Source organism: Prionailurus viverrinus, chromosome C1, assembly GCF_022837055.1.
Source record: "Prionailurus viverrinus isolate Anna chromosome C1, UM_Priviv_1.0, whole genome shotgun sequence".
In the NCBI taxonomy this organism is placed as follows: Eukaryota; Metazoa; Chordata; class Mammalia; order Carnivora; family Felidae; genus Prionailurus; species Prionailurus viverrinus.
Genome location: NC_062568.1, coordinates 28,506,760 through 28,521,816, shown reverse-complemented (window position 1 = coordinate 28,521,816; position 15,057 = coordinate 28,506,760). Strand labels below are relative to the sequence as shown.

Genomic DNA, 15,057 nt, shown 5'->3' with positions numbered 1-15,057 from the left:
TTATGATTAGATAAGTTTTTTAAAGTGTTAAATAATACTTTTTTTTCCTGTAAAGATTTTAATGCAGTCAACTTTCCTTTTTCTTAGGCTTTAATGATGTGTAATTATTTGGTAGCGTATAAAATTATTCAGCCAATAGATTTTCTTTCATTGAAATACTAAATATTGCTATGATTTGGGGGTGGTTCCTAGTTTTATTGAGATATAATTGACAAATAGCATTGTATTAGTTTAAGGTGTACAACATGATTTATGTGTATGTTGCAAAATGATTACCACAGTAACTTCAATTAACATCCATCACCACACACAGTTACAATTGTTTTTTCTTATGATGAGAACTTTTAAGATCCACTAGGTAAGTTTTGATATATGTATATACCCATGAAACCATCATCATAGTCCAGATAAAACATTCATCTTTCCCAAACGTTTCCTCATGCCTCCTCCAACTCCAGCCTCCCTTGTCCCCAGCCTCCCAGTATCCCCCATTGATATGCTTTCTGTCACTATAGATTAGTTTGTATTTTTAGAATTTTCTATAAATGAAGTCATACTATATATACCCTTTTTTGGGTCTGGTTTCTTTCATTCCATGTAATTCTTTTGAGATTCATCCATAGTGCTGAGTGTATTAATGCTTCATTTCTACTTACTGCTAAGTAATATTGCTTTCTATGTATATACCAGTTTGCTTATCCATTCACCTGTTGATGAACATTTGGGCTGTTTCAAGTTTTTGACTATTACCAATAAAGCTGCTATGAACATTTGTGTACAAGTCCTTATATGGACATATGCTTTCATTCCTCTTTTTTTTTTAAGTTTGCTTATTTATTTAAGGAACCTTTACACCAAACATGGGGCTCAAACTCACAACCCCGAGATCAAGAGTCACATACTCTTCCAACTGAGCCAGCCAGGTGCCCCTCATTCCTCGTGAGTAGGATACCCAGGAGTGTAATGGTTGGGTGATATGATATATATAACATTTAATTTTTTAAGAACCTGGCAAACTGGGGTACCTTGGTGGCTCAGTAGGCTAAGTGCCCAACTCCTGATTTTTGGCTCAGGTAATGATCTCATGGCTCGTGGGATTGAGCCCCATGTCAGGCTCTGCACTGGCAGTACAGAACCTGCTTGGGATTCTCTCTCTCCCTCTAACTCTTTACCCCTCCCCCAGTCACACTCTCTTTCAAAATAAATAAATAAACATTAAAAAGAAAAAAGAAACTGCCAAACTACTTTCCTAAGTCACTGTTCCATCTTACATTCCAACTAGCAGTAAATGAGAGTTCTAGTTCCTTTGCCTCTTTGTCAATACTAAGTATAGTCAGTCATTTTAGTCATTCTAATAATTATGTGTTGATTGTGAGTTATTTTTTCTTCCTTGTGCTTCTGTTTTTCAAATTTTCTGCAATGAAATATATCTTTCATAATAAAAATATTGTTTAAAGTGAAATAAAAGGTAGCCTAGTCCAATATGAAGTCTTAATCTGAGGACTCTTCTCATTTTAAAGGAGTTACCCAGGGGCACCTAGGTGGCTCAGTCGATTGAGTGTCTGATTCTTGATTTAGGCTCAGGTCATGATCCCAGGGTCATGAGCTTGAGCCCAGCGTCAAGCTCCATGCTGAGCATGGAGCCTGCTTGGGATTCTCTCTCTCTCTCTCTCTCTCTCTCTCTCTCTTGCCTACCCCCCCAAAATAAAAAATAAAGAGCTACCCAGTTTGGTCTTGAGAGAGTCCAGCAAAGAGTGATAGCTGTGTAGCCTGAGTAAGCCTTCCTTATAGGGTAACATTTGTTTTTCATTTTTTTATTTTAATTAAAATTTTTAAAATTGAGAGAAAATAGATATGTAGCATTATATTAGTTTCAGGTATACAACATAATAATTTGATATTTGTATACACCACAAAGTGATCACCACAATAAGTCTAGTTATCAACAGTCATCATACAGTTACAAAAAAATTTTTTCCTTGTGATGAGAACTTTTAAGATTTACTCTTTGCAACTTTCAAATGTGCTAAATATTATTGACTATAGTCACCATGCTTTACATTATATCCCCATGACTTATTTATATTGTATATCTAAGGTTTTTTTAAGTTTATTTATTTTGAGAGAAAGACAGAGATAGAGAGAGAGCAAGCAGGGGAAGGCAGAGAGAGAGGGGATGAGAGAGAATCCCAAGTAGGTGCTACACTGTCAACACATAGAGCTCAACGCAGGGCTTGAACCCATGAACCATATCATGACCTGAGCCAAAATCTGGAGTCCTGATGCTCAAATGACTGAGCCATCCAAGCGCCCCTATATATATAAGTTATTACTGCTTGATCCCCTTCACCTATTTCTCTCAGTTCCCAACCCTCTTCCCTGCTGGCAACCACGAATCTGTTCCCTGTATCTATGAGTTTTGTTTTGTTTGTTCGTTTAGTTTTTTTTTTTTTAGATTCCACATATAAATGAAATCAGGCAGTATCTGTTTTTCTCTGACTTATTTCATTTAGCATAATACCCTCAAGGCCCATCCGTGTATTTGCAAATGGTAGGATTTCTTTCTTTTTTATGGCTTTTTTTGTATATATACCACATCTTCTTTATCCATTCATCCATCAATGGACACTTAGGTCGTTGCCATATTTGGCTATTGTAAATAAGGCTGCAATGAATGTAGGGCATATATCTTTTTGAATTAGTGTTTTCATTTTCTTTGGATAAATACTCAGAAGTTAAGTTGTATGTAGTTGAAGAAGCTACATACTGTTTCCCATAGAAGCTGCACTAATTTACATTCCTACCAACAGAGCACAAGGGTTCCTCTTTCCCCACATCCTTGTCAGTACTTATTTCTTGTCTTTTTGATACTAACTATTCTAACAGGTAGGAGGTGATATCTCACTGAATAGCATTTCCCTCATAATTAGTGATGTTGAACATCTTTTCATGTGCCTGTTAGCCATCTGTATGTCTTCTTTGGAAAATGTCTGTTTAGATTATCTGCCTATTTTTTAATTGGATTGTTTGGGTTTTTTTGCTATTGAGTTGTAATGTTTGGGGTTTTTTAAGCAATTTCATTTTCAATGTTATAATCACACTAGGATTTTAAGAAAAAATTTAAACAAATATAAACTTCCTAATCTATTATTTTCTTTTTGTTTTCTCTTCCAGCCCTTATTCATTTACATACATATTTTATAGTGTTCTACCACAATATTCTATATTTTACATTTTTACTTCTTTATGTCATGTTTTCCATATTGCTTATCTTTTAAACCATAATTTTAAATGTCAAATTAATGCATCATAAATTGCTTCCCCAATCTCCCATTGTTGGGGAGATTTTTCATTATTAATAACAAAGTTATAAAAACTTTGTACAAAAAGCTTGTCCTTTTGAATTATTTCTTCATGATAAATATCCAGGAGTAAGATTCCTGATCAAAGACTAGAACATTTTTCTGGTTCTTGGTACACACTGTCGTAGCACTTTCCCAAAGGGTCTACTAATTTTAATGTCACTTGCCTTGTGCCAGCACTGGTTTGTGCAGGATTTGCTAATTTTCTAGGCATAACATACTTTATTGTGCTAATTTGCATGTCATTGACTACTAACCAGGTAGACATTTTCCCATGTCTGGGATTGTTGTCTATTGTCTTTGGCTGTTAAGGATCCTCTTTGTCTTCACAGACCAGGAGCTGAGGAATATGAACCTTGACCCTCCTAGTGCTTCCCTGGATGATCACATCCAGACCTTCAAGTCAGATACTGTCCAAAAGACGTAAGTGTTAGAAGCTGTAATGATATGGACTGCTCTACTTTTATTTCATTTTTTTCTTTTTTCTTTTTTCTTTTTAAAGTAATCTCAACGCCCAATATGGGGCTCAAACTCATGACCCTGAAATCAAGAGTTGCCTGCTTTACTGACTGAGCCAGCCAGAGACCCCTCATTTTTGTTTTTAATTATTTCATTTCTGTTTTTTCTAAGCATGAAGATTTTCAGGCTAACTGCATTCTCTAACAGCCAGAATTGTTGTCTAAGAAACGGATTCTTGGGGAGAATTATATTGTGACATGTTTCCTACATAAGCCATATTCTTTCGCTGGGTGGGTGAAAAGTGAAGTTTAACAGTGTGGAAGCAGCTTTCTCCCTTTGTCTACATAACTGGGATCTACAGACATGCCTAGTAAGGTGATTTCTGTCAATTCAACTTGGTTTCTCCTCTACACATTCACTCTGCTTTGGGTAAAATAAATAATACTTAAAAATACTAAAACTAATTGCTGACATGTAGTAAGTGCTTCCTATGTGCTCACTATGTCCTTCCAATGAGCTCACTAACCAGCAGCTTGGCCAGTCAGCTCCTAAACCCCATTTGGCAGTGGCAGCTGGAACTATAGCCTATTGTGACCTCCCATGAGCATCAGTGACTTGACAACCTGACCTCACCTGCCTCTTGATGTAGGTGTCCCCTCCTGAGTCAAAAAGGATTTATGATCCTTAGGAACAAAGAAAGAAAGGCACTTGATGGGGGGAGGCAGCTATCTGAAAAATTCCAGTTTTCAACTTTTATACCTCAGTTTCTTCCACAATGGATTTAAATGGCTTACAACAACCTCATCAGCAAAACAAAAACAAAAACAAAAACAAAAACAAAAAACAAAAACAAAAACAAGCCAAAGTGAGATAACCAAAAAGAAAAAAAATCTTTAATCCAGAGGAAAAGAAAAAAGAATATCAACACCCAACAAAAGTAATTAGAGTCATTGTGACTAAAGATCAGACTTCCAGATTTGATACAGAGATTCCTGAATATAAAAACAAAAAAAGGAGGAGGAGGAGGAGGAGAAGTAGTAGTAGTAGTAGCTGTAGTAGTAACACAGGTTTGTGGTTCTCATTTGCAGCATACCTGTTCCTCAAGGGAAATAAAGATTTTCCTAGCACTAAATTCTAAAGGATACACCTTCTGTGGGTTTTTATAGAGTGACATTGAATGATTTAAAGACCCATGTGTTTACAGGAAATTCCGTTTTTACCTCATGCAACAAATATTTCTCAAGTTTCTATAGTAAGACCCTGTACTAGCACAGCACAATGAACAAAATATTGATTTGGCTAAAAAATCAAATGCCCAGAACCAGGTTTGGCACACAGTAGCTGCTGCTGCAGCTGTTACTGAAACCACATAGCTATTTCTTAGTGACCTTTTTACCCAGAGAACATAAGTCAGTTATTCTCAAGGCAGATAGTCAGTGACTGCAATTCTACAAGGGATCACACAAACACAGCACATGACCTTTTGGTGGCTAGTTTTGACCAAGAATAGAACTCAAAAAAAAAAAAAAAAGAATAGAATTCAGAGGGCATAAAAGAATGGATGGATAGTTGCATGTTCCTAAGACTATTTTTTAATCAAATTTTATGTATGTATTTGTTTATTTATTTTTCAGGAATAGAATTTAGTGATTCATCATTTACATATAACACCCAATGCTCATCCCAACCAGTGTCCTCCTTAATGCCCCTTGCCCTTCCCCCAACCAACACCCCACCAGCAACCATAAGTTTGTTCTGTGTATTTGGGAGTCTCTCATGGTTTGTCTCCCTCTCTGTTTTTATATTATCTTCCCTTCCCTTATGTTTATCTATTTTGTATCTTAAATTCCACATATGAATGAAATCATATGATATTTGTCTTTCTCTGATTTATTTTGCTTAGCATAATACACTCTAGTTCCATCCACATTGTTGCAAATGGCAAGATTTCATTCTTTTTGATTGCCAAGTAGTTTTCCATTGTGTATGTATGTATGTATATACATATACATCTATATATACACGACATCTTCTTTATCCATTCATCAGTCAATGGACATTTAGGCTCTTCCCATACTTTGACTATTGTCAATAGTGCTGCCATAAACACTGGGGTGTGTGTGCCTCTTCGAATCACCATTTTTGTATCCTTTGGATAAATACCTAGTAGTACAATTGCTGGGTCGTAGGATAGTTCTATTTTTAATTTTTTTGAGGGACCTCCATACTGTTTTCCAAAGTGGCTGCACCAGTTTGCATTGCCACCAGCAGTGCAAAAGTGTTCCCCTTTCTCTGCATCCTCACCAACATCTGTTGCCTAAGTTACTAATTTTAGCCATTCTGACAGGTTTCAGGTGCTATCTCATAGTGGTTTTGATTTGTGTTTCCCTAATGATGAGTGATGTTTAACATTTTTTCATGTGTCTGTTAGTCATTTGGATGTTTTTTTTTTTTTTGAAAAGTGTCTGTTCATGCCTAAGACTCTTTCTTAAAGGTCATGTATTTTTCAGCTAAGCCTTTGATAGAAGAAATTTCAGTTAGATAACCCTGTGTCATTCAATTAAAGGCATAGATATGCAACCACAGGGAGACAAACTATTTCTTCTGCTCCCTAAATTGAGGATTAAGCTGGAGAGAACCCCAAAAATGAAGACTCAAATTTCTAATCTCCCTTATTCAGGGATGTGTTGAGAAAAAGAGGGTTGACCAAGTGTGTAACATGCCCAACACAGTGCCACAGAAACAATGTTTGTTCACTTTTCCTTTTCCTTGTCCACTAGTTTTGTGGGGTTTGTTTTGTTTTGTTTTTTAGTTTGGTCCTGTTGTTTTGCTCTTTCTTAAAGTGGCAGAGATTATGATGTACATCATCTACAAAGAAGACTCCCAGGACATGAGTCCCTAGAGAGGTTGGGTCCTAAAGACACATCTCTTCTTCCAAGAGGAAGAGAAGAGAAAACCGAACCAAGATCATTCAACCACCAGGCACTAGCCAACATAAATGTAAGTGTAAACACCTACCAGCTTGTTCCAAAAGCCCTGCCTGGATGTTGCTCTCATTAGGGGTATCATGGACAGTTGTATGTATTGCTTAGTATATACACAAGGGTACCTACAATGGGGGCAAGTGAGAGCTGAAACCCATTCTGTGGTTAACAAACCATGCCCTGAACCCCAGCATTGGGCTGCATCCTTCTGAAGGATGGGGTGCCCATTTCTAATTTTACAAAGGTGCTAATAGAAAACTTCAGTTTTCCTACACACACCACTTCTGACACCAGATGTATGGAGTCTTTTTCCACATCGATCAATTCTCCAGCTCGAAGGACACCAATTGGGTATCCAGTCCTTTTTTTGCGTGGGGAAGGGATGTCTGTCCTACAATTCAATTCTGACACTACCTGGAGTTAGCACAGACTCCACAGGTTAAGGGTAAGCTCAGTCCTACAAGACTGCTCCAACTTCAGACACTAGTCACAAGTCCCAGGTTGTCACCGTACTTCTGACCAACAAGCTATAAATAGAGGGTTCCCACAACCCCTTCTTCAGCTTTGACAATTTGTTAGAATGGCTCACAAAACTCAGAAAAACATTTACTTACTATAATTGATTTATTACAAAAGATATTTTTTTAAACAGTTTTAAGTAATTTCTACAACCAGCTTGGGGCTTGAACTTACAACCCCAAGATCAAGAGTTGCACGTTCCACTGACTAAACCAGGCAGATGCCTCTCACAAAGGATATTTTAAAGGATACAAAGGAACAACCAGATGAAGAGATACATAGGGCAAGGTCCCAAAAGCAGGCGCTTCACTCTCCATGGAGTTTGAAGTGTGCCACTCTCCTAGCATGTGGATGTGTTCACCAACTCAGAAGCCATCCAAACTCCTTTGCTTCAGGTTTTCATGGAGGCTTCATTACATAGCCATTGACTGATAAAAGCATTGGCAGATGGTACTTAACTCAACCTCTAGTCTTTTCTCCCTCCTCTGAAGTTGGGAATGTTGAGCTGAAAGCTCCAACCAACATGGTTGGTTATTAGAGGGGTAGCAACCAGCAACCCCCCACCTTAGGTGCTTTCCAAAATCATCTCATTAATACAATCTCAGGTGTGGTTGAAAGGGGTTTGTTAGTGGGGCACCTGGGTGGCTTGGTTGGTTAAGCGTCCGACTTCGGCTCAGGTCATGATCTTACGGTCTGTGAATTCGAGCCCCGCGTCGGGCTCTGTGCTGACAGCTCAGAGCCTGGAGCCTGTTTCAGATTCTGTGCCTCCCTCTCTCTCTGCCCCTCCCCTGTTCATGCACTGTCTCTCTCTGTCTCAAAAATAAATAAACGTTAAAAAAAAATTTTTTTTTTTTAAAAAGGGGTTTGTTAGTGAATAACAAAAGCCACTCTTTTCACATTTATGCTCCAGAAATTACAATGGTTTTAGGAATTCTGTGCCAGAGACTGGGGATGAAGACAAGTATATATTTCTTATGTCAAAATATCACAGGTACTAAGGTACCCATTCTGCCATCCTCTCTTTGGAGGAATCTCCATTGTTGTCCCAGCCCATAGGGAAAGGTAAAGACTGACATGGCTGTGGTCGTCTGCTTGAGAAACTTCTGGAAAGTTAGCAAATGATGCAAGAGTGAATAAAGCTGGCTCTGATTTAAACTAGTTAAACATTAATTGTAGCAATAGCAATCTATCAAAGTTGAAAAGTGCTTCACTTTGATCCACTTCTGTAGATCATGATTTAGCATCCAAGAAGGGGACAATCATAAAGTGTATTCTGTTCCTCTTTCCTCCTATGACATTATACCTAGCAGTTTTAAATGAAAGGCTGAACCTTAGGATCTCCTCACCAGCTCCATTCTAAGACTCGCTCTCCAGCTTCATGTGGAACCCAGAAATTCCATCTAAGCCATTCTGTCTTGTTCAACATAGTCACCCTTTGATGGGTTTTTTGTTTGTTTGTTTCCTACTCATATCATGGTCCTTTCCTTAATTTTTCACCTTTAGGAGATGGAGTTGATTGGCAAAGACAAGAGAAAGAAAAGAACCAAGACAGACAAGTCCAAGGCACCCCAAGGGGAGAGAGAAGGAAAGGTCCACAGGAAAGCAGAGGCTTCTGTTGGTAAGGCAGTGTGCTCTTGAGGAATGACCCAGGAAAAGACACCTAATGGGAGCTGAGAGGTGTCACAGAGAATCATCATGAATCTAATGAGACAAACTACCTAATTTTGAGTCTTTTTTTTTAATATATGAAATTTATTGTCAAATTGGTTTCCATACAACACCCAGTGCTCATCCCAAAAGGTGCCTTCTTCAATGCCCATCACCTACCCTCTCCTCCCTCCCACCCCCCATCAACCCTCAGTTTGTTCTCAGTTTTTAAGAGTCTCTTATGCTTTGGCTCTCCTGTCTTTTTGACTACCTTGGCCAAGACAGTATTGCAGACTTACTTCATGTGAGTATCTTAGGAGATAGAGAAGAGGAGAGAGGAAACCAGGGTTACCCAGAGACCTGTGATCAAGAGAGGAAATAACAATAGCACCTATTTACTGAATACGCACTGTACTAAGAGCCCTGCATATATGACATCATGAAATCCTTAAAACATCTCCATAAAGTAAGTGCTATTATTATATCATGTAGTGGTTGAGGCTTGACAGAGATTGAGTGGCTTGCATAACCCCAAACAGATCAAACAGTAAAGTGGTGGATCCAAATACATGCTCTTACCATGGTCTCTATGAACTAATAACTGTACCATAATTTGAGAATTGGGCAGTGAAAGCATTGGGAAGGGGAAGGATAAAACAAGCTCTGAATTATTACCCCAGTTACCATTTTTCTTCTTGGTTCCCTGTGTTGCACCTTACTAGAAATTTATATTCCCATGCTTCTGAAAACTTTCTTTAGCCTAAAATTTACACCTGCTCTTTCCTGGCCACATGATTCAGAAGACAAATCAAAGGTTGTCAGAAAGGATGACACTGGATCATCTCCTAGGCTCAATCTATTTTTGAGATTTACTTTTTAAAGTCTTGCTGACTTTACATAGTTGTAGCCCATAACTTGGTTTGCATTGGCAGGACTGGGAAAAAGAAATACTTGAAGTCCCCAGAGGTGAATTGAGGAAGAGTTCTTAGAGTATGGAAGGCTTAAGCTTTGCCAGGTTACAAAGCTACAACCTCAAGCCAGACTCTTGAGACAGGACTTTCCATCTGTATCTGTAGTTTTTCCTCTGGAGAGTCTTGCCTCTACCATAGGTCAGAGTGAAACAACTTTTTTAGTAACAAGACAGTTGATCCACATAGGATAAGGCAGTTTCTCAAAGGGTGGTCTGTGCACTACCCTTCTCAAAACACTTGGAGTGCCTGTGAAAATGCAGATTCCTACAGAGTCCGACTCTAGGATTGGGGCTTAGTAATCTTCACCCCAAGTAATTCCATTGCACACTAAAGTCTAAAAGCTACTGAAAAGGATACAGAGATCACATTTACTTAGCTACACTTCTGTCTCCCCAATTATTCTCCTCCAGGAAAGTCAAAGGAATCAAAGACTGAAAAGAAATCAGGGCTAATTCCCAAAGAAAGGAATCCAAGAGCCAAAAGGAAAAGGATACGGAAGGAAAGGAATCTGGAAATAGCAGCAGAACTGAATGGGCCTGATATCATTAACTCTAAGGAAATAGAAGACACTTCAGATAGAGGTTTCTCTCCTTCCAGTTCTCTTGTAGAGGACCCTTGGCTTTCTGCCAAGTATGATGCTCCGGAGAGCCAAGTGTCCATAGATGGAAGATCATCACCCATGCAGACTGTACCTGTCACTAGAAACACGGAATCTAAAGAAGGAAGAAGCTATGATGACCCTTCCAAGGTGAGGTCCAATATTCTCAGTTTGGCCAGAGAGATTTCTGTTCTCACTCGTACAACTGCAGATGTGGGAAAAACAGCCCCAAATCATATTGCAGTTGTTGAAACAGCAGTACCTCATAATGGTTTTATTTGTTCTACTTTGATACCTTCTGACCCTTTAAGAAGCCAGAGCTGATCCAAGACACAATTTGTCAAAGCCCCTCTGAAATGATGCATTCTGTGAGGCCCCCAAACTGCCACAGCATATACTCATCCCTTAAAGAGCAGGAAGTTGGCACAGGCCTCACAGTCACAGGGAAAGGTGGGTTCTGGCCATCAGAGCCAAGTACATGCATATCCCTGACTTGGCCTGGAACTAAATCTTTGCCTGCCTCCCAAAGGCTATGGAAATTTCTCCTTTCCTGATTTGCTTTTCTGTGGCACACAGCTGTGCCACAGGCAGTTTATACACACATGTCTGTCTTTACAAGGTGCTTTGGCATATAGAAGTAATTTTGTTCCAGGAGCCTTGATTCTAATGTCAGGTATTTAAGAGAAAAAACTGAGTCAGTGTAAGGAATATTACCCTTGAAAATCCCTGCAGTGAATAAAAATAATACCATACAGATACATCTCTCAATAAGACCAACCCAACCAATTTTTCCTCTGCTCTTGGGATAAATCACAGTTTTTCCCACTGAGATGAAGGTGCCAAACTGCATTTAGAGGTCTTGTTGTAGGGGGGAAGAGAGTATCTTTAAACACTACAATTATACCCACAGCTAAACCACTATGGTTGAACTCACATAAGTTACATGTATGTATGGTACAACTCTGCTGAATCTCATTTAATCTTTACAGCCACACTTGTGAGCCAGATGTAGTTATCCCCATTTCAGAGACCTAGAAACTGAGGCTTGGAGATAAGAGACCATTTCCAGAAGCCACACAACCATAAAATCATAGAGCCAAGACTTAAACCCAGGTCCTTTGGCTCTAAAATCAGGGTTCTTGTCAGTTTTAAATCATTATATTTTTCTTTATTTTATAATCCATGGTCTTCCAAAAAGGATTTCAAGAAAGATCTTGACTTTATAGTTCCCAATATTCCCAGCTGCCTACACTATGGAATTCTGCTCTACACCACAGATGAAAATTTTAAGCTGTGGGTAGAACATTCCTGAGCCTGCCAGACAATCAGAATTTCTTAGCTTTATCGTTAATCCATAGTACTGTTCTGCCTCTGCACAGGCTAAAAAGCCAGGAAGTTTCACCCCAAGTTGGATACACCGAGCTCCCATAGAAGAGTTGCATTCAAAATTGCCCTTGTGGCTTCTGACTGTGGCGGGGACAATAGGGAGAAAAAGAAAGCTAAAACACTTCACATAAACCGAGGGAACCTTTCGCTGAGAAAGTGGGTTTGCATGGGATTAAATGTAAGTCTAACACATTTATATCTAAAACCGTCCCTGGTAAGATAGCCTTTGTCTAGAACCTGTGGGTCCCAGGGCTTCACTAGGATCACCTGAGAAGCTTTTTAAAACCAAGGCCTCCCACCTAGATATTCCCATTGAATTGGTGGGTGGGGCCTTGGCCTCAAGTAACTTTTAAAAGCTCCTTACGTGTCCATAAAGTGCAGCTAGCATTGAAAACTCCAGACATATGATGTGTCAGACATTATTTTGGCACTTTCACTAATTCAATTAATCCCAGTAACAGCCCCAAGAAGAAGACAATGTCAGGGAAATTAAGTTGTGACCTCCAAATCCTGAAGCAAGTAAGAAACTTGGACCCAGGCCAGTCAGACCCCAGAGCCCAAGCCAGAGGCTGCGGTCTGTGGGGAAAGCACTCAATGACTCCATCTCTGATGAGAGACAACGTACCCGGTGGGGTGGAGGAGGGCTCACCCTTGAGACACGCTCTCCCTTTCACTAAAGAGCACTCTGGTTCCACAGACCCTCCTCGCCAAGAGAGAGCAAGAAGCTTCCAGGGACAGGCTGCGAGCAGAGAGGGCTGAGATGAGACGCTTGGAGGTGGAGAGGAAGAGAAGGGAGCAGGAAGAGCAGAGGCAGCTCTTGCAGGAGCAGCTGGAGAGGGCAGAGAAGATGAAGGAGGAGCTGGAGCTGGAGCAACGCGCCCGCGCGGAGGAGATCCGGTGGGTGGAGCAGCGGGAGGCTGTGGCCACACCAGGAGGCAGCAGGAAGAGGCTGGGGTTAACCTCCACCAGGGACAGAGTTGGTTCTGAGGCTAATGCCCGGTAGTAAAACAGCACATCTCATTTTCCTCTGTCCTCAGTTATCCTAGGAACAACCTGGCCCAAAGATCAGGTGTGGTGTCCTGACCATTAGAGTCTTCCTGGGAGGGCTTGGTGACGCAGCCCAGCAAACGTTTGTTGAGCCCCTACGACTGTCTGCATTGCGCTAGGTTCTCTCAGAGGCATTGACTCATCTAATTTAATATTCTTCTGTGAGACTGGAGTTTCAAGATTCATCTTGTAAGAATGGAAAATGAAGCTCTGGGAACTTAAGTCCCCTACCCCCAGAGCACAGGGCTGTCTGGTGAAACTTCAGGCTTCTGGTTCCGGGCTGGTTGTGCTCTTGCTTCTGCTCTTTACTCAGGCTTCCCTTAGAAACCCCACTGTCCTCTGAATGGGATGCTCCGTGTGGCCTGTAGCTGCAGGGCCTCCACCAGGGGCACTGCCTGCCAGCTAGTCTCACAAGGTTGCCCCCGTGCTTTCCGCCATTTCCCTGACCATCTTGTGGGTTTTCTCAGGCTGAGGAAACAGAGACTCGAAGAAGAACGGCAGCGGCAGGAGGAGGAGGAGAGGAAGCAGCAGCGTCAGTTGCAAGTGGCCCAGGAGAGACTCCGGCAGCAACAGGACAAATTCCGGAGGAAACTGCAAGAACTGCAGAGAAAAAAGCAGCAGGAGGAAGCCGAGAGGGCTGGTGAGGGACGTTCTGGAGGAATCTGCATCTCCTGTCTATCTGGGGCAGAAGTATTTTTATCCCACTGTGGGTGTTCACTTGAATCTCCCCAGAGTTATTCCTATCTAGGCCTAGTGTGTGAAGCACTCTAAATGTATAAGCTATTTTTTTTCCAAAGTGATTGATTAATGTGTGACTGCAGTGAGTTGAGCTAGAAGATCAAACTAAGACAGACTCACTTGTGGAAATGACTCTTGGGTCCCGCTCCCAATTCAGTCATCTCCCAAACTGGGATTCTGCCCCTCCCATTGCCCTTTTAGCATTGCTCGGGAGGTGCCTAAACTGGAGACATAGCCCTGCCCCTTGCTTCTTTCCCTAGCAGATAGAAACAAAACATCCGGATAGCTTCAGGGCAGCCTTTCAGGTGCTTAAATGTGGAATCTCTACTGCCTCACTTTTGAGGAAGTGGAAGGAACGTCAGTAGATGACACTCTTTATAGGCTGGTCAGTCCAGCTGAGTAAGCACCCGGTTTCTCCAGACCCTGATCTGACGCCCCTCCCCAATGATCTGCATACCACCTGTGAGTACCCCAGGCTCTGGAAAATTCTCCCCTAAGGTTTTGTACTAATTGCACAGTGTAGGTGCTTGACACTTAAGGACTCTTAAATTTATAATTTAACCCCAATATGATCCCCACAGAGGATCTGGCAGCCTGCTGGCAGGTAGGCAGCACAATCTCATGGGGAGTCCCTGGGAATCACAGTGAGAGAACTGTTTTCTCCAGTAATGAGACCCCTGATGAGCCTACTCCCTTTCTATTCTGCAGAGGCTGAGAAGCAAAGGCAGAGGGAATTGGAAATACAGTTAGCAGAAGAACAAAAACGCCTGATGGAAATGGCTGAAGAAGAACGGCTAGAGTACCAGCGGAGGAAACAGGAAGCAGAAGAGAAGGCTCAGCAGGAAGCAGAGGAGAGAAGGCAAAGGGAAGAGGAAGCAGCAAGGCTGGCCCTGGAGGAAGCTATGAAACAGGTGCAGGAACAAGCCAGGTAGGGGCTTATTTGGGCAACAGTTGCCATAGGGGGATTGTTTCAAGGTCTTGATTCCCTGGTGCTAGTACTACACTTGCACTGCCTTTGGACAAGTGAAGTTCTCCCACTTTCCATAAGCTTGTTTTGGAAGAACTAAAAAACAAAAGGCTCTTTTGCTGCAAATGTCACAGAATTGCTTCATGGCTTATATAACTTGTATTGAAGCTGGGAGTTTAGATTTCATCTATCTCAGCCCTCTGGTTTACAGATGAGAAAACTGAGTCCCGAAGAAGGGAAGGATCTTGATCAAGGCCCAATAGTGTTAGAGGCAGTACCAGGACCACATCTTAGACCCCTGATTCTGAACCACTGTCCTTGGTATTTTTTGGTTACCTATTGTAACCACTGGGAATTCAGGAGTGAGCAAGACAGATGT

The 15,057-nt window shown here is 41.0% G+C and overlaps 1 protein-coding gene across 2 annotated transcripts in view; it reads left to right on the top strand.

The window, feature by feature from the left end:
- Positions 1–15,057, top strand: part of KIAA2012 (KIAA2012 ortholog) — a 110,109-nt gene that overhangs the window by 92,059 nt on the left and 2,993 nt on the right. For both annotated transcript variants that reach the window (XM_047870605.1, XM_047870604.1), the window contains exons 16-23: positions 3,695–3,785; positions 6,665–6,821; positions 7,669–7,671; positions 8,828–8,942; positions 10,353–10,690; positions 12,624–12,823; positions 13,441–13,613; positions 14,420–14,639. In XM_047870605.1, coding sequence (XP_047726561.1) covers positions 3,695–3,785; positions 6,665–6,821; positions 7,669–7,671; positions 8,828–8,942; positions 10,353–10,690; positions 12,624–12,823; positions 13,441–13,613; positions 14,420–14,639 — 1,297 coding nt within the window. The remainder of the gene's footprint in view (positions 1–3,694; positions 3,786–6,664; positions 6,822–7,668; positions 7,672–8,827; positions 8,943–10,352; positions 10,691–12,623; positions 12,824–13,440; positions 13,614–14,419; positions 14,640–15,057) is intronic.